The sequence below is a fragment of the Camelus dromedarius genome, chromosome 10 (genome assembly GCF_036321535.1).
Source record: "Camelus dromedarius isolate mCamDro1 chromosome 10, mCamDro1.pat, whole genome shotgun sequence".
Taxonomy (NCBI): Eukaryota; Metazoa; Chordata; class Mammalia; order Artiodactyla; family Camelidae; genus Camelus; species Camelus dromedarius.
Window position 1 is genome coordinate 66,916,647 of NC_087445.1, and position 25,148 is coordinate 66,941,794.

The window sequence follows — 25,148 nt, forward strand, 5'->3', positions numbered from 1 at the left end:
TCCCTCACCCTGATACCACCTTCCTGATGCCCAGGAAGGACCCAGAGACCCCACCGCCCTGTGCTCAGGCATGGCAGCTGCTGTGGTCTGACTGGGTACCTTCCCTTGGCCTCCCAGCTGGCCTGTGTCAGTTACAGCAGGGACCACAGGGCCTTCTGAGTGCTGGGTGCTTAACGCCATCTCCTATAAATCTCGCAACAGTCCTGGAAGAATGTTCCCAGGTGAGGAAACTGAAGCCCAGAGCTGCAAGGTCACTTGCTCAAGTTCATCCAACTGGTCTGTGGCTGAGCCAGACTTGAACATGAACTGTCTGACTCCAGAGCATGTGTTTTTCCTGGCTTCCTGTCCCCCAAAGTCACTCCCCCTCCAGACTTCAGCCTTTCACATCCCAGGCATCAGGGACAGGACCTGGACCACCCCACCACGCCACCACCGCCACCACTGGGAGTGGATATTTCTTTAGCCTCCCTTCACTGGGCCTCCATCTCCCCCTGTGAAGTAAGGAAGGGGTGGGCTGAGTGGTCTCTGAGAGCCTCCCAGGGGGCAAGGGAGGGACGGAGAGGCTCACAGGAATTCTACATCGGATGGCTCTCCTATTACCTTGGTCCCCTAACTTTTCTAAGAGCTTTCCCAGCATCACCCCTTGGAATCCTCACAACAGCCCATGACATAGGCACCATCGTTACTCTGTCCATTTTGCAGATGAGGAAATGGAGGCTCAGCAAAGGGGATCAGATGGCCCCAGACTGCACACATAATATGTGGTGAAGCCACTGTGGACTCAGACAAGTGTCTGAGCAAGTGTCTTAGCCCAACCCTACCCCCAACCCCCTTCCCTCTTTCCCCTCCCTCCAACCCCGCCTCCATTCCTTCATGTTAAACCTGGAGACAAGTGTCCAGGCCACTCAGGCCAGCCCATCTTTCCCTACTTCCACCAGGGGGAGTGCGACCTCCTTGCAGAGACCCCAAGAAGTGACCAGGGAAGAGTCTGGCCTCTGAGGCCAAGCCAACCAGAAAGGTGATGCGTGCCGGGGGGGGGGTGCTGAAGGTGGGGTGGGGGCAGGAGCCTGGCACCTGAGAGGAGGCCACCTGGGACTCGAAGTCCCAACCCTGTCACTGCCTTGCGAGGCCCTCCCCTCTGCTGCCCGTTTCTGTGTCTGTGAAATGGGAAGTGGGGACCAGAGAGCAGTGCTTCTCACTCTGTGATGTGCAGGTGAATCACCTGGGCATGTATTTAAAAGGCAGATTCTGATTCGGTGGGTCTGGAGCGGGAGCTGGGCAGCTGCATTTCAGACAGGTGTCTCAGTCGGTGGTGCCCGTGCTGCTGGTTCTCGGATTCGATTCGTCTCTGAGAGACCTGCCGGCTCTGACCACAGTTTGGTTTTTTTGAGTTGAGCAGGGAAGACTTGTTGAGTCGAAAAGTCTTCCACAGCACCTGTATCTGTCCCTCATTCTTTTATTCATTCAACAAGCAGTTTCTGGGCCTCTCTCTGTGCCATGTCACTGCCAGTGCTGGGGACACAGAGATGGACAAGAGCCAGTGTGGCCCCTGGCCAGACACGATGGATGCTCAGGGAAGGCTCCCCAGGGGAGCCTTTCACCTCCTCTTAGTGGATGAGCGAGAGAGCGCCAGGCAAAGGCGAGGGTGGGGAAGGGAGAGGGTGTTCAGGCAGAGCAAGCAGCATGTGCAAAGGCCCAGAGAAGAGAGAGCCCGACTTACTGAGGGGAAGTGGTTGTGCAGCAAGAGGGGCCGCACAGACGCGCAAAGCAAACACAGCAACATATCAACACACACATACACACCCCTTCAAGGTATAGATCTATCTGCCTGCTACATTGAACCTTATATCCCTCTGTGAGTGGCTCTTTATCTTTAGAATTGTTTTTTTCCCCCTTAAAATCTGCTTTTGCTGTTACTAGTGTAGTTCCACCGATTTACCTTTGGTTACTATTTGCAGCCTTTTACTCTCCTCGTTTCTGTATCTTTATATTGAACATCACTCTTTTGTAAGCAGCCTATGATTGGCCTTTATTTGCTTTTTAATCCAATGTGTTAATGTTTGGCTTTCAAGTGGGGTATTTAATCTGCTTACATTGAAATTAATTGCTGATATATTCAGCTGTAGGTGTCCCATCTTACTGTTTTCTATTTGTCCCAATTTTCTGTTACTTTTCTCTCCCTTCTTGCCCTCTCTTGCCAAGCTGAAATTATGTACTCAGCAAAAAAACAAACAAACAAAATCCGAAACAAACAAACAAAAAAACCCTTTGAAAATGAAGGTGAAACAGAGGTCTTTTGGGCAAATGAAAACTGTAATAATTCATCACTGGCTCACCCCATCAAAAGAATTAGCAAAGGATGGTTTTCAGGCAGGAGAAAAATGGATCCCTGGTGGAAGCTTGAAAATGCAAGAAGAAATGAAGGAAAATGGAGAGAGAAAAATACGGTGTTAATCTAAATAAATATTGTCTGTACAAAACAATAATAATATCCTCTTGTGGTGCTTGAAGTATATAAAGAATTAAACTTCCAGATGGCACCAAATGACAATAGCATGTAAGTCAGGAGGGGGTAAATGGAGTTTTTAGTGGCCTAAGATTCCTTCATCTTCCCGCAAGTGGTAAGAGTGCTAATTTATATTAGACTTTAATAAGTCAGGGATACGCGTTGTAATCTGTAGATCAAGCACTGAAAGAATGGAAAACTAACAAGCTAAAGAAGAGATGACGTGGGTTAATAAAAAGTGTGAAGTCAACCCAGAGTAACGTGAGAAAGGAGAAAAAAAAATTTTTAACTGAAAAAAAATTAAATCATAAACTTGGGTGGTGGGCACACAGGGTTCACTTCGACCTGCTTCACACACTGTATATGCATTAGATAAATATTCTTTTGTCTCTGCTCAACAGTTAACAAAAACAAATTTAAAAAGCAAAGCAAATGGCAAAACATCAGGCACACATAATATGATCTCATTTGCATATCTGTGTATATAAGAAATAAAGGAAACAGAAAATAGGTAAGACAAATAGAAATATATATATATATTCCTGTAGAAAAAAAAAAAATCCAGAAGCCTATTTGCCAATATGCAATCAGTAGGGGGCTGGGGAGGATGAATGCTGGGAGGAAATGATCAATTTCTGCCAGCTATGGAGATTGCATAATTTTTCAGTAAGTATGTATTACTTAAATAATTACGAATCGCAAGCAGGCCGCAAATATAGTTCCATCCTGAAGAAATAAATTTTTTAATTCAGTAAGAATCGGACCTGGTGTGCCTTGCAGCCTGGAAAGGCCGTTTAGGATGGGGTTCTTTTCCTCTGCCCAGCGCTTAGCACCTGGAGCAGAGTGACCGATCTCCTGCTGTCCTGACCCGCTTTTCCCACACGGTGGCGCTGCGGGGCAGGTTCAGCCGCTCCCGGAAGGGGCGGGAGTGGTGGTGGGAGGGAGTGGGGTGCTGCGCGGTGGGGAGGAGGCGGTGCATCTTCATGAACAGATTTATTTCTTCAGCATCCTGCCGACAGCCTTACCAGGTGGCATCCGGAGCGCTCGCACGCAACAAGCCAGTCGCCCCCGTAGGTGGCTCCGGAGCCTTTCAACGCCAGCTGCCGGGCTATTACCCACGCCGCGGTGCTTCCCAGCCCACCTCGCGCCTCGCCGCGCTGAGTTAAAAGCTCGCGGGTATCCCAGTGACCAGGCTGGACTCCCAGAGCCTGCTTGTGGAGCTCTCACGGAGCTTGTTAAATCATCTTGAGGACTTGTCTCCTGACGTAGTGAGTTCTAGGTCCCTGGAGGGGTTCAAGCCTGTCAAGGGAGCTACAAGAGGGTGGAGGGGGTGTCTAGCCTTGGATGAGATAATCCTGGGTCTCTCTGGACTGAGACTGAGTGTTTCTGGTCTCTGACTCCAAATTCACCCACAGATTAACCTGAGCAAGTCCCTGCCGGCTTAAGACACTCCATGGCTCCCCATTGCCCTCAGAAGAAGGTCCACAGTCCTCAGCCTGCCTCCTGAGGTTCTACACCACCAGCATACCCCAACCCCCCCCCCCCACCGCAAGGCACCCCATGCTCCATCACACTGAATCCTTTCTTTGCCTCCCACTTGTCATTCTCTCTCACCTCTGAGCCTTCTGCATGCTATTCCCATTCCCTCAAACACTTGTCCCCCCTCCTTTTTTCTTGGCTAACTCTGACTCATCCTTCAGACCTGTACTTTAAATGTTGTCTCCTCCTAGAAGCCCCTCTGACCCCTAAGGGCCCCCCGCCTCCCTCTTCTAATACAACACTTGATCTAATTCTATATGGATTGCTTGCCTCTCCTGTTGGATGGTGGGCTCCTGGAGGGCAGAGGCCTGTCTGCCTGGGTCATCATTGCTTTCCCAGGGCCAGGATGGTGCTCCATAAATTACTGTTCCATGAATCGATATTTGTGGGCATGCAGCAAATGGTGGGGGCCCCTTCCTTTTGAGGTGCCCGAGGGGCATGACAAAGGCGCCTTGTGGTTGGGATGGAGATGGGAGGGACAAGGCACATAACAGCCCATCCAGAGGAACCACTGGGCTCCCCTTGGGCTCCTGCTCTCTGGGAGAACAAGCCACAGTGACCGGGGGCTGCCAGGGCCCCTTCCCAGCACACAGAGGGCGGCTGGACACAGGCTGACCTCAGGCAGGCAGCACCAGGAAAGAGTTGTGTGTGGTTCAGCTCCACCCAGCTCTTCCCAGCATCCTCCCTGCACTTATGGTCGCTTCCCAGACCCCAGTGCCCAGCTCACGGGCCCCACTGATGCTGGAGGTCTCCCCCTGAGCGTCCTCAGCACCCTAAACTTACCTGAATTCATCATCCTTCCCCAAATCACTTCTCATCCTGGCTCCCCATTCCCCCAGCCACCACCCCCTTCCTCCCTTTCCCACCCATTCTCCTGCCACCAAAGCCTGGTCTCTAATCAAGGACCCCACCATCAGCCTTGCTGACCTCTCTCTAGGGTCCTGTGAGGATGACACCCCCCTCCATCTCACCCGTCCCGCACCCCATATTACAGCCAGACTTATTTTCAGTTTCTCAAACAAGCTGTGACTACTCTCTCTTCCTGGCCTTGTACTGATTGCTCAGTGGGGACATCCCCTTTCTACCTGGCGAGTGTATATGTGTCCCTCAGACTCCCAGTTGGACACCCCTTCCTCCAGGAAGCCCTCCTTGTTCAGTGCCCTTCCTTGGGGCTCCCACAATTACCTGAGTTCCCCCGTCTCTGCCCAGGTGGCACTATGTTGCCAAACCCGGCGGTCAGTGTTGTGCCCCCAGCTCACGTGGGTACTCAGCATCCCCTGACACAGCGGTCATGCCCTCCGGGCTGAAATCCCTCCTCCCCTTGGCTCCCAGCCCCCGCCCTCCGTGTCCTCCTCCTCCTGCTCACTGGCTGCTCCTTCCCTGTTCTCTTGACAGGTTCTTCCTCATCTCCCTGCCCTCTTAATGATGGGACGCGCCAGGAATGGGCCCCCAGACCTCTACTCCATTTTCTCTCTCTCTCGGGGCTGGCATCCAGGCATGTGCACGCTGACAGCCCCATGTTTCTGTCTTCAGCCTGGACCTGTCCCCCAACCCCAGGCTGCACCCCACGGGCTGCTCCTCACCTCTCTGCCTGATGGCTAACATGCACATCCAACTACCCACGTTCAGATCAAGCTCTTGGTTCGAACTCCCTTCCTCCACCTGCTCCTCTTCCCTCATCCCCATTCTTCTGGTTCACGAGGCCAAAAACCTCGGTGTTGTCCTTCACTCCTATTTATCCAGTCCATGAGGAAAGCCTGTGGCTACCTTCAAAATATACCCCTCCCCACCCTCCTCACCACCTCCACCCAACCATCTGGTCCAAGATCTCTCGTTGGCCTCCTGACCCTTGTCCCTGCTTCAGCCCTAGCCCCCTTTGATCTATTCCCAACCCCGCAGCCAACCTCCCTCTGCCCCAGACTTTCCACAGGCCCCTCCTCACTCAGTAACAGCTAAGCCCTTCCCTGCCGACAAGACCTTTGGGAGCTGACCTGGTCTCCCGCCACCCCCATGCTGGCCTCCTCGGCTGTTACTGAACATCCCTGCCTTGGAGCCTTTGCACTGGCTGTTCCCTCTGCCTTTGACACTACCTCTGCCCCCCAATATCTACACAGCTCCTTCCATCACTGCTCTGGGCCTCTGCTCAGAGAGGCCTCCCCTGACCAGATGACACACAGCCTGACTCCCAGGACTTCCTACCCCCTTCACTCTGCCTTATCTCCCTCACGAACCCTTATCATCCCCCCACATACCACGTTTGTTTATGTGTTATCCATCTCTTCCACTAGAATGTAAACCCTGGAAAGCAGGGACTGTTTTCCTCTTGTGTTTCCTGCTGTATTCTCGGTACCTGGCACATGTAGACCTGCCTTCACCAGACAGTGAAGACTAAAAAGGCAGGAATATGATTGTATTTACCACCAACACCAGAGTACCGAAGCCATCATCAGTGCTCACCAAATACTAAATGGATGGGTGGGTGGGTCGATGGGAAGGTGGATGGATAGATGTTTGGAGGGGTGGGTGGGTGGATGGAATGGTGGATGGATGCTTGGATGGATGAGTGACTAATGAATGGATGGATGGATGCTTGGATAGCTGGATAGAGGGATGGACCAACATGTTGATTGGGCAGTATTGCCCTGGGTCTGACTCTGTAGGAAGAGGTAGGTCCATCTACTTGGAGACACCTGAGCCCCAGAGTCATTCTGGAGCACCTGAGATGCTGAGGTCCCAGATCCTGACAGGCCCCTACAGGACTTCTCCAGGCCCCGGAGAATTTGCAGTGCTTCTTACCAGCCATGAGGGGAAGCTGCTCCAGTAAGCCACATTAATCCAGATTTTAAGTTCTCATGTCTTTTGACACAGCAATTCTGCTTCCGAGAATCCAACAATACTAACGCTGGTGTACAGAGATAGATGTGTGTGCTGAGGGTCACAACAGCACGGCTTGTAATCATGTAAGACAGGGACCAGCCCGGACGTCCCTCAGTAGAGGACGGCTGGGTGAATGGTGGCTCAGCCCACCCCGCAGCACTTGGTGGCTGATAAAACAAAAATCAGAGGATGGAACGAGCCATCCTGAAAGATCGTTTCCAACCCTCCCTGTGGCCAGCAGGGGGCGTTCACGCTGCTGACCCGCCCGCTCCTGGCAGATGCCTTGGGTGTCCCTCTTCTCCCTCCCACCTCTATCCTAGTGGAGATCCTCACCGGCGGGCGGGCAGGGACTCTGATTCATTTCTGTGTCTCCAGCACTTGGCACAGTCTCTGGCTAAAGTTTGCTGAATTGCATGACTGCCGTCACTGCCATGTCGGTAAAACGCTTCCAGGCTTCTTGGTTTTCTTCCTGACTCACCACAAAACCTGAAAACACAAGCCAGGGAGCGTGGGGAGGGGTGCGGGTCAGGTGGAGGGCAGAGGACTGAGCTCAGGAAGGGGGTTCTGATGGCCGCAGGGGCTTCCCCCAAGGCAGAGTCACTCTGTGACCACAGAGGGGAAAAAGTGAGGACCAGTGTGGTGGCAGCAGGAGGACTCAGCCTGACTCCACTGAGGAAGGACCTTATTTGGAATCAGAAGCAACTGACCCCCTGGGAGGGAGGGAGTTCCCCATCCTGAGAGGTAAGTAAGCTGAGTTTGGAACAAGGATGTCATGGTGGGGATTCCTGCCTTACCGAGGGGTGGGGAGGGTTGCACTGGATGAGCCTCCCACCTAGGGCTCTGGGAAGCCTGGGATTCTCTTGGGGCGATGACTGGATGAGTGGGCACCCCCAAGGCCAAGTTCTGGGGGCTCAGGGAGGAGACGGAGAGCATTACCCCCGCCAGCCATTGAAAATGCCCCTTACATCATAAGCAGCCTTGTCTCATCCCTGCTGCCAGAATGCAGGGCGTGCCTGTGTCGCCAGGATTTCCCGGGACCCAAGACAGGGCCCCGGGGACCCAGCAGCCAGGATGTCTCACATGGAGCCCCAGAGCTCCTCACAAAATCCATGATTTCGGGAACTCTGAGGCGCCCAGGCCACTGAACCCATCTCCTCAATGCCGCATTTCTTTAGAGCTTGCTTCTTCCTGGAAAGATCTGAGGTTCTTTAATGATAATTCAGCTTCGCCTTTGCAGGATGAGAAGCCCAGGGTGCATTGTGGTTGAGAGCCTGGGCCTTGGAATCCACTGTGTGACCACCAGAGGCAAGTGACTTAACCATCCCAGCAGCGCCACGAAGGACTCGAGTTTCTGATCCGGCCCAGCAGTGCACGTGGGGCCCCACAGCTTGGGCCTTGCTCCCGCCACTTCCAGGCTGTGGGGCTGATGAGCATTTCCTTTCTCTGAGTCCTAGTTTCTTCAGGACCACGTGGTTAGGATTCCCCGAGAGAGCTCGGGAACACAAGCAAGGAGCTGCTGGCATCAGGAGGAGACCCTCCTTGAATCCGGTGACAGGGCTGCTCTGGAACCTGCCCTTGTCCCCTGCCGGCTGGCTCGGAACCTATTAAAGGTGCCAGTCCTCAATTTTGTGACCTTTGAACAGGCAACAGTGCAAAGCTATCCTCTCCTTAAACACAAGAGACGGTGAAAGACAGATGCTTGGAGGGGCCCAGGATGTAAGGTGGGGCCACCAGGGAGCAGACCCCAGGCTGGTCTGGACATGTCTTCTCACTGGCCCTGTCCCACCTCTGAGCCTCCCTGCCCCCTCCATCCAGACATACTCCTTTCCTCTTTGGCTGAGAGGCCCTGCTGGGTGCTCTGGGGCGGGAGGAGGTGGTGGCAATAGGGACCTCCCATCAGGCAGACCCGTAGGGGAACGGTCCACATCAGGGGTGGCACAGCCAAAGGGCAGAAGGCAGTGCAGCCACCAATCAGGAGGTGGGTCTGTGTGCCCTGTGTCCCCAAGGGAAGGAAGCAGAGCCCAGTGCTGGAGACACATTTACTATAAAAGTGTCCCTGAAGGGTCAGAGCTCTGGTTGCACTTAAACACTCTCCCAGTCCCTTGTCACTCCCTATTGTGTGTCACCTCCCTGCCTCTGCTCGTCTAATTCATAAAGTGAGGGAAATGGTTTGGGAGGGTGGGAGCTGTCAGGCTAATTCTACTGACCTTGACCTGTGAGAAAGTGAGGTCCAGAGAGGGAAGCACCCCGCCCAGGGTCATGCCACCTGGAGACAGGCAGAACTGGGAGGACCCAGGTCCCCCACCACCAAGCCCCACCTCCTGCTCCCAGCTGGTTCTGGGGGCACAGGCTGGTGAGGGGTGCATCCTGAGCCTCACTGTGAGACCCTTGAGGGAAGTCCCTTCTTTTGGAACCTCAGTTTCCTCATCTGTAAAAGGGGCCTCCAATTCCCCCTCCCTCCCTTCTAGGCTGTGGAGGCAATGAAAGTTTGGATAAGGATGAGCATTACCCTTTATTGAGTGCTTAACCCACGCCAGCCTGGTCCCACCCTAAAGCCCTAATGCACCTTAGCCCAGATAATCCTCACAACCACCCACCCGATGAGGAGGGGCCAGGAGAGGCCCATTCCACCAATGACTCCCATGGATGGGTAACTACCTCGGTGTCACCCAGCTTGTGAGCAGCACAGCCTGGATGGAAACCCAGGTGGTTGATTTCAGCCCCATCACACTATAGCCAGAAAGAGACCACAGGTGCCTATGTGCAAGTGAGCCCCCGAATCCCTTGAGCTTCCAGAATTCGCAGAGACCCTGGGGCACTGGGGAAGGGTGCGCACTGGACCTGAACTCACCTGTTGCCTGGTGGTCGGGGGGGCCCCAACCACCACTTCTAGACCCCCTTCCCCAACTGCAGCCTGCCCCCAACACCCGCTGAGTCAGAGATCCAGGGAGCCAGGTCCCGGAGCTGCCAGGGTAGGGCCTGACCTCCCTGTAATTAAGGCAGCGGGAGGTTGGGAGCTGGGATCTCTGTCATCAAGGAGGGGCGGTGAAGGGTGACAGAAGGCGCTTCCCTGAGGCTGAGCCAACCCGTCGGCAGCCACTGGCTGCTCTGGGAGCGGCTGGGCAGCGGCGGGTGTCTGGGAGGGGCCCAGGTGGGTCTTTCCTGCCCTGCCTCTCCTGGCCTGGGCCCTCCTGCCAGCCTCCTGGCATCTCCCTCCTCCTGATGTTCCCTCTGCCTCAGCCCCAGAGCCATGTCTCCAAAAATCTGGTCGCTGAAGCTTGGCTTTGAATATTCTAGTGATTTTGTGCGGGCAGAAAGTTTCTCTTGCTGTAAGTACAGAGCGTTAAGGAGAAGACTGAGGAGCGGCTGTCGGCAGGCGTGCCCAGGCCTCCGTTGGGATGACGACCATTCTCTGAAATAGAGGCCTTCGGGGCTGTGATCACCTCCTGGACCAGGCCCGCACTCCAGGCTGTCACTCCATGCCCTCTTGCTCTAGCCCCAGTCGGCTCATCTGCCCTGACATTCTCCCAATCAGCTGTCATTCCCATTGCTGCCTTCCTGCCTCCGCATCTCTGCTTGTGCTATTCCCTCTTCCTGGGATGCCCTCATCTTCCCTTGCTTACTTACCCAAATCCTGCTCTTCTCTCTGTCCTGTTCAGATGCCTCCTCACCCAGGCAGCCTTCCTTGATTGGACCCAATGACACCCTCCCTCTCCCACAACCCTGCGGCCCTATTCCGTATTCTGGGTCTGATGCAGATTGGATTACTGCCTCTTTGTTCTCCTCCAGTCCCCCAGTGCCAAGGCTGTCACCTCTCTGAGGTCCAGGCCTGGCCTGAAGGCTACTCACAAGCCTCGAACAAGTCACTTCGCCTCTCTAAGCTGCATTGCCCTCATCTGCAAAACAGGACGAGCAGAGTTTCTGCTGGGGGTAGGGGGTGGTCACTGAGGAGTGAAGGAGACAATGAGGGTAACACTCGGGTGGTGCCCGGCTCTGGTGGCTGCTCAGTGAGCGGCACCCAGCCTTATTATAGCTGTTCCGCTGCTAGAGGCCACGTGTCCTTCTCCGTGGGGATCTTGACAGCCTCCCCGGTCCAGCCCTGCCCTGGTGCCCGCCTCTTACACAGTAGCCAGAGAGGCCTTTCTAAAGGACAAGTTGGAATGTGTCACTCCCACGGGCCATCCCCTGAGCCAAGCCTGAGAACCATCCCTGTGAGACCCTGCCCGACCCTCCCCTGCTTCTCCCCATGGCTCCATCTCCCTGCACCACCCCTGCTTCAACTGCTGCTCCAACCACCTGGAACTTATCTGGGAGGCGCTGAACCCTCCAAGTACGCTCTCATTTCGAGGCTTTGGCACAGGCCACTGTCTCCACCTGGCAAATCCTTCACCTGGCTTACTCCTACTCATCCACGAAGCCCCAGCTTAGATGTCCATTCCTCCAGGAAGGCTTCCCCGACCACCTCCCCAGTCTGGGTGAGGCAGCCCTTCTTCATGCTCCCACAGTGCTTATGGCATGCATTGCATTGCACTGACCTGTTTACCTGTGAGCTCCAAGAGACGAGACACTGCCACTTGCTCCCCGCTGCAAACCCAGCACCTGGCCCGGTGTCTGGCGCCGAGTAGATGCTCAAAAAAAAACCTAGCGTCTGACTGAATGGATGGATGAGTCAATTTCTGCATCCCCCACACTGCAGGAAATGTCTGTGGAACAGATTTGAGTGGGAGGTTCCAGCAAGGCCTGGGAGAAGCCCCTGGGGTTTGGGCGCTGGGTGGTGAACAGAGCGGAACCCCCATCCCCTCCCACGGGTGGGTCAGCCTCCCCCCTCCTCACAGACCCCAGGGCCCCAGAGTAGCTTCCAGATGCTCAGCCCAGGCTCAGCCTTACCTCTGAGCTTTTCCATCTGCACAGCCGGGCCAGATCCCCGCAGCCAGCGTCGCGGGCAGCCAGGCCAGTCGTCCCTGGCGTCTTCCTATTTTAGACATCTCGCTGCTTCGGTCCCTTCTAATGTTTCCAGCCAGGCTGCGGGGGGAGGAAAAAGAGGTTACTGCTACTTTAAATGTACTGTATGAAGGCGAGGGCTGGAAAGGGGCCTGTTTGCAGGAATACCCAGTCATCTAGTTGGAAAAGCCGCCAGATGGAATACAAAAGGAGAAACCCAGACGCTCATGGAGACAGCCTCGGTTCATAAATCAGGTGGGGCCAGGGGCTGGGGGCCCATACGCCATGGAGCCCGACTCCCTCCTGGACCAAGACGACTCCTACGGTAAGAAGCACGGCAAAGTGGCAGAGTTGGGGATTCAGTGGCCGCTCAGGCAGACTTTTCTGTTTGCTGCAGGAATCCGAGTGGAAGGGGGGAGGAAGCTGGGCACTGTCTGGTCTTGGGACCTGTGGGTCCTGGGTGCCCAGGGAACTACAGAGCACAGAGCTGGAGTGTCCCTGGAGCGGGACTTTGGGCAGCCCCTTGGACGTGGGTGCTGGCGGGGGTGGGGGGTGGGGGGAGGGAGAGGGAGTTTGGTCTGCTTCTGTTTTGCTCTTGGCCAAGAAGGAAAGGAAGGAAGTTTGCAGCCCCCCTGCCTGTCTGCCTCACTCGCTCGCTGTCCACAGGCCTGCCGGGTGCTGCGGGGAATTTAATTAGTGAGATCCTGCAGATAAATATAGATGGACCAGGCACCAGGAACGCAGTCTGTAATTAAAGCCAGGCTGAAAGCACTCCCCACCGCTTCGCAGGGCCCCAGGGGCTGCCACCGGGGAGCTGCCCCTGACGCAGCCTCCCTGCAAACCCTGGGCAGATTGTTGGGGAAAAGTTGCTTGGGACCCTTCCTGAGAGCCTGAGAGCCCGAGAGCCCATGGCAGGGACTTGTAAGGCTCGGAATGGTTCAGCCATGCCAGTTTCTGCAGGTTTGGGGCCCCAGGGGTGCAAGTAACTCAGACCTGATGGCTCAGCCTGACCAGGCTGCACACCCGCGTCTAGGACACCCGGGACACTGGCTGTCTCCTTGGATGTGCAAAGGAGAGGGGGCAGGAGGGGGCTCAGGGCCTGAGGGGAGACCTGGGGGGCAGCAGGCTTTAGGGCTTGGTAGGGAGAGGGCCCTGTGGGCCTGAGAGAGGAGGGCTATTCCATCCCTGCTTGGATCAGCCTTTTTGGGGCCCAGGTCTTCCTGGGACCAAGGTCTCTGCGAAGAAAACTATGTCCTCCTCCCTCTGGACCCCCACCCCCACCCCAGCCAGGCCTGGCCACCAGGCCTAGATTCAAGGCCAAATTTCCTCCCTCCTGTCGGCCTCAGCTCTTTCCAGGGAGAGGGGGCCCTTTGCCATGTTTGGAGCTGTACCCCTCAGGGGAGTTTGGCGAGACCAAGCCCATGGGCCTGGCATCTTGGGGCAGTTGTGGGGCCAGTGGACGCAGGCCCAGTGACCGCCGTGAGCCAGGCTTTGTGTCAGGGTCAAGGGTGCAGAAATAAAGAACTCAAGCCTAAGAAACAGTTTGTGTTTAGTGAATGGAGGGAGGAAAGAGTTGAGGGGAGAGAGGGAGGGGAGGCGAAGCCCGGGCCCTGGAAAAGCTCCCAGCCTCCAATGGGAGACAGACAAATGATACAGACGAGACGGGATTCAGAGTGATGAGTTCCTCGGGGTGGGGTGGGGTGGGGTGAGGGGGCGGCAGGGCAGACAGTCTGGGGTACGCGACAGGCCTGCCTGTCTCCCCTGTCTCCAGAGGTTCCCCACCTGAAGCTTGGCACAGGGATGCCTGGGTGCAACCCCACAGAGGGCACAGACACTTGCCTGGGGAACAAACCCGTGGCCAAGCAAGTCTCCAAATCCTTTGGGGTGCCATCTCCCCACCTGGAACCCAGTGATGTCTCAGGAACCCACAGGCCCCCCCCCCAGCCGCTGTCCCCCCCGGGGTTGCGAGAGGCAGTCTTAGGGCAGGGTAAGCCCCGGGCCCCTGGCAGCTGAGGCTGCTTGCCCCCTAATTGAAGGGTCTGTGCACCATCATACCTTGTCACCTGTTGTGGGAGCCTGTTGCTGGTCTTCTGGAAGCTGGTCAGGCGGCGAGGTGCCTGGGATCTGAGAGGAAGGGACAGGGGAAGGGTGGGCAGGAATGGAGGGGGCCCAGGCTGTCCTTGGGAGTGGCCCCAGGCTCAGCCGAGAGAGGGTGCCCTGGAGCACCAGAGCTGAAGGGGCCATCTTGGTCAGGGCAGCAAGGGAAATCTGTGGCCTGAGTCACTTCCTCTCTGATCCTAGATCAACACACATTTATTCACCTAACAAACAAATGCTACTTTTGGGATCTGGACTAAGTTTGGATTTGGAGAGACAAGTCAAACCTTGTCTCTGCCTTTGTGACATTCCCAGGCTAGACTGGGAGAGAGGTAAACACTCTGATGGGGAAGGCCACATCTGGAGTCAAGGAAAGCTTCCTAGAGGTGACTCCTCCACTGAAGAAGTGGATAACTCTATCTTTTGAGACACCTGTTCTTCATGCGCTTCTGGGATAGGCCAGTCTCCTGATATTCTCCCATCCATTTTTCAGTCTCTTTTTCTGGTTCCTTCTCTTGGACCCCCCCCCCCCCCCCCGCCGCTGCCCACATGGTCCCTTCACCAAGGTTTGCCTCTTCTGCCTCCTTTTCCGACCTGACTCTTCTGCCCTCACCCCCTCACTCTATAGGTTCCAGCCATACTGATATGACTTGCCTCATACTCACCAAACTAGTTGTCACCCCAGGGCCTTTGCACATGCTATTTCCATTGCCTGGAATACTCTTTCCTCTCACTCTTCACTGAGCTAATTCCTCCTCCTCCCAATCTCAACTGACAGTCACTTCCTCAGAGAAGCCTTCCCTAGATCATGCTCCCCATTCATTAAATTAGATCCCACTCTCCTAGTCTCTCTTTTCCTTTATAGGATCTGTTCCTATTTGCACTGCACATTAGCATATGTGTACGTGTTGAACCTCTGTATCCCCCACTAATCTCTAAGATATCTGACAGCTGTTATTCCCAGAACATAGCTCTCTGCCTAATGTGTAGTAAGCTTCTAATAAATACTTGTTGAATGAGTGAGCAGACGATTCAGTTGGCCCAGCCAAAGAGGTAAGGAAAGGCATTCCAGGCAGACAGAACAGCAGGTGCAAAGGCATGGAGGCCAGAGAAACTTCAGAGGGTTTTCTGACACTGCCAGTGAGGGTGAGGCTTCTGGTCAGGGGTTGGCAAGCGGAGCTCCTTGGGGGCTCAGGAGCCTCGATGGGGACAGGGCTGGGAGAGGCATTGCTTGGGGGTGGGACTCTGAGCAAGACTCCCTTTCAGCCAGTGGCTATCCTGGTGGTTCCATTCACCAGGTGTTCAGAGGCTGAAAGGAGTTCCATCCCCAGCCACTGACACTGAAGTTCTGGACACCTCAGGTGCATTTAGGGCATCTTAGCAGACAGGGCTGAGCCCCATAAGGGGTGCTGAGATGAGGGACCCTTAGAGCAAGGCCAGCCCGGGCTCAGACCATGGCTAGGGGAGTGGCAAACACAGGAGCAGGGGTTTCTTTATGCAACAAGCAGAAGAAGGAAGGCAAGGAGCAGGGAGCTAGCAGAGGTCTCCATGGAGGGGCCTCGGTTTCCCCATGTGTTGACGGGGGCGAGGCCCAGACAAGGTCTGACTGACTGGCTCTGGTATGGGCCCTTCAGAGCTGCATGGAAAGTTTAGCCCAGAGAAGCGTCTCCATCCTATGTGCCTGTGATTGCGGAGGAGGGGGACAAGGGAATCACCGGGTCGCTGACCTGACTCCCACTCAAGACCACGACACCCTTGGGGACAGGGGCTGGATCTTGTTTGCCACTATACCCCTAGGGTCCTGCCAGAGCCTCTGAGAAGATGCTCAATACACATTCACTGGATGAATGAATGAAGGACTGAATGGTGATCCAGTACCAGCTGGATTCCGCCCTTAACTTGCTCCGCGCCCTCAGGCATCCTCCTCCTCTCTGGGCTTCTGTTTCCTTAGCTGTCCGTTGAGGGTAACGCACTCCACACCCCCAGATGCTACAGCTCTGCCCATCTGAGATTCTAAATCCAACTCAGCACTTGGCACCCTCTTCCCTCCCTGCAGCCTGAGCCCCATCTAGTTTCCCTCTGCCATCAGGTGGCCTGGACCAAGTCCCTGTTCCTTGTTCGGACTCAATGTCTTTGACGAATGAGCAGACCCAGTCCTGGCTGGGGTCTCCAAAGGAGGGCCGAGGTAAAACCGCGTGAGGCTGGACACCTGTTAGAGTGAGTTCATGATTCAGAGGAGAGGGAGTCCGGCTCAGACAGACAGCCAGGATAAAAACTTTGGAAGGGGCTGCTTGCTTTGGAAATCCTGGGGGCAGGGCAGGCAGCTCAGAACCTTCCACTTCTTTCCGAGGATAACCAGCAAAGGATACTCGCTCCAGCTGGGCACCCTAGTAGGGAGGCAGAAGGAGGTGATTTTGTAAACGTCCAAGTGCTGCAGGTATAATAACCAGGACTATTTATTGAGCACCTGCTCCAGGCCCAGCTCCATGCAAGGTCCTTTATGTATGTTGCCTATTTGAATCCTCACAGTAAACCTGGTAGGTTGCTGTTATAGCTCCATTTTCCAGATGAGGAAACTGAGGCTCAGGGAAGGTAAGTGACACCAAAACCTTACAGCGAGGTCAGTGATTTAACCCAGGTTGCTGCAGAGTCCAGGGGCTTCATTTCTGAGAGTCGTTCCTATGCCAAAGGTGTCGCCTAAAATCCTGCCTCCTCAGGACTGCTTGTGGAGCAGTTCAGGGGACAGGCATGATGGGGCAGGAGCCACAGCTGAAGGTGATGTCAACTCAGCTGGGGACAGTAGGAACTGCAATGGGAGAGAGTTGGTCTAAAGAGAGGGCTATTTTGGGCTAGAAGCTGTCAGGGGCCTGATGTCACCACTCCCTGGCCCTTCCCCTATGAGAGGGGGAAGCTGAAGATGTCACAAGCAGTTTGCCTCAGCTGGTAACAAATAGAAAATAACCATAAAAAAATAGCTCTGTGGCCGGCCACATGCCTGACATCCACCATCTCACTTCCCCTTTCCCCCACACTGCAAGGTTGATATCATCGTTCTCATGTTCAGAGAGGCTGAGGGACTCACCCAAAGTCACACAGCGAGTGAATGTCAGATCTGAGAGTCATGGCAGTTTGCCCTACCCCCGAGACTGTCTTTGAACCAGTGCCCACTCAGCCCCTCTCTGAGGCTGCGTCTGTGTGGACGGATCACTGGGAAGACAGGTGGTTCAGGTCTGCTCTACCTCTCAGGGATAAGACCCTACGGCCCCCTCCTGGCTCTGCCAATCAGTTAACTCTACAGGCCCTGGGCAAAGACCTGGGCCCTTAGCAAGCCTCAGTTTCCCCATCTGTGAAATTGAGGTAACAATGACAGCCCAGCCTACCCAGGGTGGTGAAGGGGTGACAATCCTTCTGTCTTGCTTGATGGCTCTAAGGAACAGGAGAAGCCACATTCCCACCTGAGGTCCTTTCACAGGTGAAGGAATCAGGCCAGAGAGGCAGGGGGGACCATTTACTGAGCTTTCACTATGTGCCCAGCTCTGTGCAAAATGTTCTGCCTGGAGTCATTGGCTCCTTACAGAGGAAGGAACAGCTCCATTGCTCAGATGAAACCACTGAGGCTTATAAGGGCCCAAGGTTACAAGCTAGTGGGGGCACCCATGATTCAAACCCAGCCTGTGCTCCTGCCCACCACTCTGGGCTGCCCCCTGGGTATTCCAGCCCCCAGTCCAGAGCCCTTCTCTGTGCTCAGGAGAGCCCCAGTCCTGCTGGCTGGCTTTGCCTGGGCCTCTGACCTTCCCCAGCTGGGCAGGTGGACGAGTGGTGCAGCCCCCCTTTTTGCCCCACAGGACTCTGGGAAGAAGCAAAAGCAAGAAGAGTCAATAAAGAAGAACAATGAGGCCGGACGGGGAGGGGCTTACATCATTGATGCGCCCAAGCCCGAGCAGCTGTCCGTACAAGAAGGCCAGGGAGTGAGGCCTGGGAGGGTGGGAAGGCGGCCCCGGCACCTGGAGCTGGGCCAGGCAGAGCAGGAGGAAGCTGAGGAGAGAGGAGCTGGCCCCCAAGGAGAGGGGCTCCTGGGGGGAGAAGGAGGCAGTGGCTGCCACCGGACCCCCTGCTGTTTAGGAAGCAGAGACATTTCACACTTGTCCTCATGCACAGGCCTGGGTTTCCGTCCTGCGGCACCTCCGGGGTCTGGGCCACGTGGCTCTGTGAGCCCCAGCCTCTTCATCAAAGGAGCGGGGATAGCAGTAGCTGCCTCGCAGATCATTCCTCATATCATCCTGGACGGTGGCTGCCTTGGGCTGGCCCCTCCCTCGTGGGTACCCCGTGGTACCCTGACTCTCCAACTCCCAGCCCCCACCTCAGGCCAGGCTCCACCTTGGACTCCTAGACAGTTGCCTCGCCCCCTCCTGGGGATTCCTGTCTCCACTCATCCCCCAAACTCCTCCTCTATGTGCAGCCAAAGGAGCCACTCACAGGCATCTTAAAGTCCCACGGGGCACCCACTGCAGCAGGAGAGAGTCTAAGCTCATTACCAGAGCATCAAGGCAGTCCACCGTCTGAACCCTGGATGACACCTCCGCTCTTGTCTCCAGCACACCCCTTCTTTCCACTCCATCGTGATGAATTCATTTCTGCCTTGAATGCACTGCCCTCCATCTACTCCCTCACCTTGTACCTACTGTTCCCCCTGCCTGGAACACTTCCCCATCTCAGCTCTCCCCACTACTCCTCCCCTAATCTGGCCACTCCTGCTCAGTCTGAGGTTGAACCTTGGCTGTCACCTCCTCCAGGAAGCCTTCCCTGACTACCTCATTTGAGCTTCCGGGTACCCTGGGTTTCCTGCTCTCCTGCAGCATGCTGATGAGTACAGGCCATTTGCTTCCCTGCCTTCACTTCTGGGCTGTGAGCTGCTCCATGAGCCAGATTGAAAAGTTGGAGGCTGAGGGGGTGGGGTGAGAAAAGAGGTCAGGGTGACCTGGTTTCTGGCCTGTGTGGCAGGAATGTTGGTGTCCACACTGAGAAGGGGATGTGGGTGGAAGAATGGATTCTGGGTGGGAGGGGGAGTGATGTTCTGGGCTTGCTGTGTCTGAAGGGCCTGCAGTGCCAACCAGGGGTTTTCTGTAGAAGAGTTTGTGATGGTCCTTCCAGATGTGACCCCCAGAGAGGACTCAGTTCCAGGGTGGAGGATAGGAGTGGCTGAGGCTGCGTCAGTGCCACTCCCTTTCCTAGGCTTTTTGAAACCTTCACTCACTTCCCCAGCCAAGGTCCTGCCACCTCCCCCAGGAAGCCAGCCCTGACCAGCCGAGTTGAGGTTGCTCTGTTCCTCTCTCTTTGACTGTACCCTCTTGGTCAATACCCCATCTGGTCCTGGGACATCTCATGGGCTATGCCTTGGAAGTCTTCTGGGTGGGGCCATGGCCCTCTGTCTCTTGTAGACTCCATGTTGCCCTGCACAGGGACCGACACACACACACACAGAAAAAGCCACAGGGTCCAGGAACCCTGCCCTTCCCCTGGACAGAGTCAGGTTCTGCAGTCTCAGTCAGTGACATTCCGGGGAAACCAAACAGAAGCCTAGAGAGGCTTCAGGTCAGATTGACACAGGCGAGTAGGGAGAAGAGGCAGGCGAAGGGAGGGAGGTATTTCTGTCCAGTCTGGATGCGTGTGCCTGGATGGCTGGATCCTCACAACCTCAGACCCCAGGCTCTCCGGCGGGTGACCTACATCCCCCTGTGCCTCTGTGGATGTGGTGTGTGAGTGTGTGTGTATGCACCCACAGGAATGCGTGTTGAGGGCATGAGCACCTCGCCACTAGGACACGGTGCCTGCAGGTGGGTCTCCTTCTCCACTGCCTGTGTCTGCAATCACCCATGAGTGAGCTTGTGAGGGTGTGGGGGCCCCACACTCCCACCCCAGGGTACCACAGACCCAGTGCCAGAACGAGGCAGGCTGTGCGCCCGAAAAGTCAGCTCAGGGGACCATAGTTCCTGAAATGGCCGGGGTGCCTGTTCCCTGCCCCCAATCGCACCTCTGCCCAGGACTCTCTCCCTTGACCCAAATATCAGACAAATGGCCTCCCCCGCCATTACTAATGGTGGAACGTTAGGCACTGAGAAGAGGGTGGACGGGCAGGCTGCAGCTCTGAGCAGTGGCAATGGAGGGAGGGGACCTGGAACTCTGCTGAAGTCGAACTAGCAGGTGGCCAGACAGGTCAGGGGAGGGAGCGAGGGTGGGCTCTGACCTCCTGAAGCCCAGGTGGCTGGGTTCAGGGCCTCACTCTGGAGCCCTCTGGGGCTCTCCCAGCTCGGTCCCTGGTTTCCCTCCTGGTATCTGGTGTCCTCCCTGCCCCCCTACCCCCGCCACTGGGAGGGGGCCAGTAGAGACCTTTCTCTCCTGCTGACACTATCCCTGACCAAGTGGCTTTGCCAAGTCCACAGCCTAGAAGCCAGGGTGCCTAGGAGGGTGCCTGCTCTGAGATCTTGCAGTCTTTCCCTTGGCCAGCTCTGTGGAGGGCCGCGTTGGGGTGAGTGAGCCCGATCTCCTGAGGCCATGCTCCCAGACTGGGCCCCTGACAGCTGGGAGCCGATGGAGCGGATGGACAGGGCCCCACCCTGCTCTGGCCCTGCCCCCTCCCCTCCTGCGGCGCTCCCCCCCCCCCAATTCAGGTACACAGACTTGGGGGCAGTGAGAGGAGTCAGGCTCCAGGTCCTGAAGCCCCTCTAGGCCCCTCCAGGCCCACTGGTGCTTATGCTTCCGCTCCGCCTCCTTCCCTCAACTACCGGCTGAGGCCAGATGGCTCTGAGCTCTGCATCCCATGCCTGACTGCCTGGGGACCCCCTAATCAGCCCCTCCACCCACCCTTCTCCTCCTTCAACAAGTCCAGGGCTCCATCCCTTCCTCTGCTCCCCACTCCGTCAGCACCCCCAGCCCCCCTGCTCCTGCACAGCTCCCTCACTGCCCGACCTCATGGTCCTCGGCACCACCCCCTCCCCTAGACTGCTCCCCCCAAGTCCGCTAGAGGAGCCCCAACTCCCAAGTGCAGGATGTCCTCCTGGGGCACTGGCTTACTGCTCCTCGGGGCCTAGCGGCCCTGGGGGTGGGCTGGGGGTAGCCCAGGGAAGGGTCCCTGGACTGGTGGCCCATCTGCATCAGATCCCAGCCACTAACCAGGTAGCACATGGTTATGGGAAAACTGTATAACTTCCCTGAGCCTCAGTTTTCTCGTCAGTGAGATGGGATGATTACACACATCAGTCCTTTTCTCGCAGGTTACTGGGAGAGTAAACTGGTAATTCTTTGAAAACAGTTCTAGATTCGTTCAGGCAGAATTAGCACTCAGGTGGCTATTATTGTTATTATTCCTGAGATTGTCATTGTGTTAATCTCTTATTACCTGCACACACGTTGACCTTCATGCCACCCCCCCGCCTCTCTTGTCCCTTCTCAGTCTTCCCAACAGCCTTCCCTTCCTCCTCCTCTAGCCAAGCCACCACAGCCCCTGACCCTTCCTCATCTGCAGCCTCCCGTCTCCCAGTCTGCTTCCAGTCCCCACCCCAGACCAGGGGACTCTCCAACTGGTGCTGCAACACCCTTCATCCTCCTCTGCTCCCCACTCAGTTCCACTCAGCGCTCTGGGGGCAGCCTCGTCGCCCCTGGGTGCCAGCCTTGTCTCTGTGTCCCTTTTTGCTGGATGTTTGTTGAATGAATGGTCTAGCGCAGGGTGTAGAGGGCTCCTCTGGTGAGTGCAACACGCGGGTATTAAAGAGCACTGGCAGCCCCCCACCCCAGGAATCAGCTCACTTGCCAGGGGCATCCATTGCACCCAGGAAGGGGGAGGGGACACGGGCCGATTCACGGGCCGATTCCAGCCATCCAGAGAGTTCTAACCCTCACTGTGGGCTGGCATGGCACCAGCCTCGTCCCTGGAGATTTGGATTCAGTTAGTCTAGAGGGGAACCTGGGTATTGGAACATTTCAGTTCCTCCCCCACCTTCCCCTCCTCCTCCACCCCTAGCAGGAGATTCTGAGGGGCAGCCACTGGGACTGGATCTCCTTTCCTTGCCCACATTCACTTCTTTTCATTTGTGCAGAGCACATCCTGCAGGCTAGCTCCTTACAGGGCCCTGGAGGCCTGGGGAAGCGCCAGGCTGGGTCCATTCTCTCAGGGGGAAGCTCAGGACAGGGGCCTAAAGCTACAATGACAGCTCAGGACAGGAAGGCCGGTGGGGGAGGGATGAGCAGGGAAGATGCTGAGCTTAAAGATAACCAGGGCTTGGCTTGTGGAAGGAGGCAGTGAGCAGCAGAGGGACCTGCCGGGGATGATCTGGAGTCGAGGACCACAGTGGCTACTGGAAACCTGCAGCAATTCAGTGAGGCTGGACCCCAAAATCCAGGTGGGGGAGGCAATGGAGGAGCTTGGAGAGGTTAGGGGGGCCAGTCTCCGGTGCTTGGTTTCATCCCACACCCTGGGAGCCATGAATAGGTCCAAGCCCTGGAGAGCCGCCATTGTGCTGTATCCCCAGAATTCTTAAAGCCCCAAACCACACCTCTGCCCAGCACAGTGTCCCTCCCTGAGCAAGCTCTGCTAAGTGTGGGTGGCTGCCTACCTCAGGAGGTCACAGTCCCCAGAGGATATGCCTCTGGGAGGGGGCTGGGAAGCTGGGAAGAGTGTTTAGAGAGAGGCTGAGGAGTCTGGGAGTCAAGAGGGCAGTGGCTCTGAGCTGCCACTCACCCAGGCCTGCCAGCCTCCGGCTTCCTGAACCTCGGGCTTCAGAGGTCTCCTTCCCCAAGGTCCTCAGCTGCCCAGAGCAAGCCCAGCTTCTGGGGAGAAGGAGGAGGGCAACTCTAATCCTCCTAGTCTTGGCCCCAAGAGTAGGTGGTTCTCCATCTGAGACTGGCCAGAGACAGGGGCACCTCAGTGAGGTCAGCCAGCCAGACGGGGAGCACGGAGCGGGAAGGGCAAGTGCACGGCTCACAGAACTCTTGCTGGAACACCCATCCCCAGCTTCCAGAGGAGGAAACAGGCACAGAGTCGTTTGGCAATTGGTCCCACCAATAGGAAGTAGCAGAGCAGGATCTGAACCCTAGTCCTACTGACTCCAAAGCCAGCGTGCACCCCGCTGTGTGCCACTGTGAGTCTGCGCTGAGCACCCCAAGTGCCTGGTCCTGTGCCAGGGAGAGGGAGGTGGGGCTGTGTTAGAGGTGCCAGGGGCCTGGGCTCTTGACCTACCTGGCCTGCTCGCAACCTGAGGGCTAAAGTTGGTGGGGTGCTGATCAGGGAAGCGAGAAATCGGTTATCAGGGAGTCAGAGACAGCTTCTGGGAGAGGGCAGCTGGGGCTGGTGCAAGCAGCAAGGAGGGGTCCCAACAGGTAGGAGGGGGTGGAGAGAAATCAGATTTCGTGGATGGCAGCCAGGAGGGTGCCCTAGCAAGGGAAACAGCATGGACCAGGGTGCAGAGGTGGCTTGGGAGTGATGGGCCTGAAGGCTGGGTCACAGCTGAGGACACAGTGTGAGGGCGCTGTACCCGCAGGCAGAGGTTCTCAGCCTCGGCACTGCTGACAGGTAGGGCTGGGGACTCTGTTGTGGGGACTGACCTGGGCACTGGGGGGTGTTTTGCAGCATCCCTGGCCTCTTCTCACTCGAGGCCAGTACCAAATCTGCCGTTCGCCCCAGCCCAAGTCCTGACAACCAAAAATGTCTCTAGACATCCAAAAATGTTCCCTGTGGGATAAAATTGCCCCCGATTAGGAACCACTGTCCCAGAGTAAGCAGGAGCTGAGGGAGAGATTTGAACAGGGGAGGGACAGGGACCAAAGCTGCAGTCAGAAATCGCCTGTCCTCCAGCCCCTGTCCCCAGCCCCTCAATGCCCACTCCACGCCTCATCCTTCTCTGACCCGGGGCTCACTGAGTGCCAGTAAAGCCTCCACCAATGCAATGCAGAGCCAAGGCCTGAGCTGAGTGGTGGAACAAAAGAGCTTGTGTTTGGGGATGAAACCTCCCCCTCCCCCCGCCTTGGCGCGGAGGAGGGGCAGTGAGCCAGGGTTGAGAGGGGCTGCTAGCTGGGGCAGGGGCTTGTGAGAGCCAGGATTTGGATAGAAGGTGCTGGAGGGGGTGGGGAGGCTAACCTATCTGAATTCTTGTTCACAAACAGATCCTTTTCAGAGGCCCAGAAATCAAAGCATCCCAGTCAGTGGGGATGGAGATTTAAACTAATCCTGACCCTTGCTCCTGGGGGTGAAGGGGTCAAGGGCTGTCCTGCTGGCTGGGGGCCAGGCCAGTGTGGGAACAGCCAGCAGCCCAGAGCCTCTCCTCTCTTCCCTTCTGTCCACGTGCTGTGTCTCAGAGGGAACCACGGCTGGCTGTGTGGAGTGTATAGAAGGACGGTGAGGGTGGGGAAGTGACGGGGGAAGGGAAGCCCCATTGTTCCGGCTCCCCATCCCCAACCGTGTGCAGCCAGATGAGCTTCTAAAATGCATGTCTAGCTTCCCCACCTGCCCTGCTTAAGCCCTCCACTGGCGTCCCAGGACCCTCAGGATCAAGTCCACCGCCCTTGGACAGCCCTTTAAGGCTCTTACCTCACCCCATCTGCAATGGCCCCCAAAATGAGCTAACTCCTGTTTATGCGTTGGTGCCCCTTTTGTCACCACTGCCTCCAGGAAGCCTTCCCAGCCCCAGTGAGTGAGGCCTGGGGCATTGGTGGCACCAATCACTCCAGCGTACAGCTGTCTCTACCAGTGAAGTCGGCTCATTCCTCCTGAAGCCTTAGCCCTAGCACAGAAAGCTGGGGACTAGTGAGCTCTTGTTGGAGGAAGGTGGGAGAGAGGGAGGGATTAAAAACAAACAAACAAACATGGTTTTAGAACAGGGAGAGGACAAGAGAGAAAACAAATGGGCAGAGTCGTGGTGAAAGGAGTAGGCAATCCTTCTGGCCAATGTGCCAGGACAGACTGACCCCACAGGATGGCAGGGAGAAGCAGGGAGCACTTCTCTGCGCTGAGACTCCTGGGAGGCTCCTTTCCCAGGGGCAGGGGCTTGGGCACAGCCTGGCCTTGCTGACAGGCCCCTCTCAGATTTGGCCCTTGGTGACACCAACAAGGCAGGATGGGTGTTCAGGTGGATGGAAGGCTGTCAGGAGGGCATTTAGCTGCCCACTCAGCACTTCGGGGATCAGTGGACCCAGATTC

General features: G+C 56.3%; 1 protein-coding gene across 1 annotated transcript in view; it reads left to right on the forward strand.

The window, feature by feature from the left end:
• Positions 1 to 11,997: 11,997 nt before the first annotated feature.
• Positions 11,998 to 25,148, forward strand: part of DAB2IP (DAB2 interacting protein) — a 189,886-nt gene continuing 176,735 nt past the window's right edge. The window contains exon 1 of the mRNA XM_031450371.2: positions 11,998 to 12,188. Coding sequence (XP_031306231.2) covers positions 12,149 to 12,188 — 40 coding nt within the window. The 5' untranslated portion in view covers positions 11,998 to 12,148. The remainder of the gene's footprint in view (positions 12,189 to 25,148) is intronic.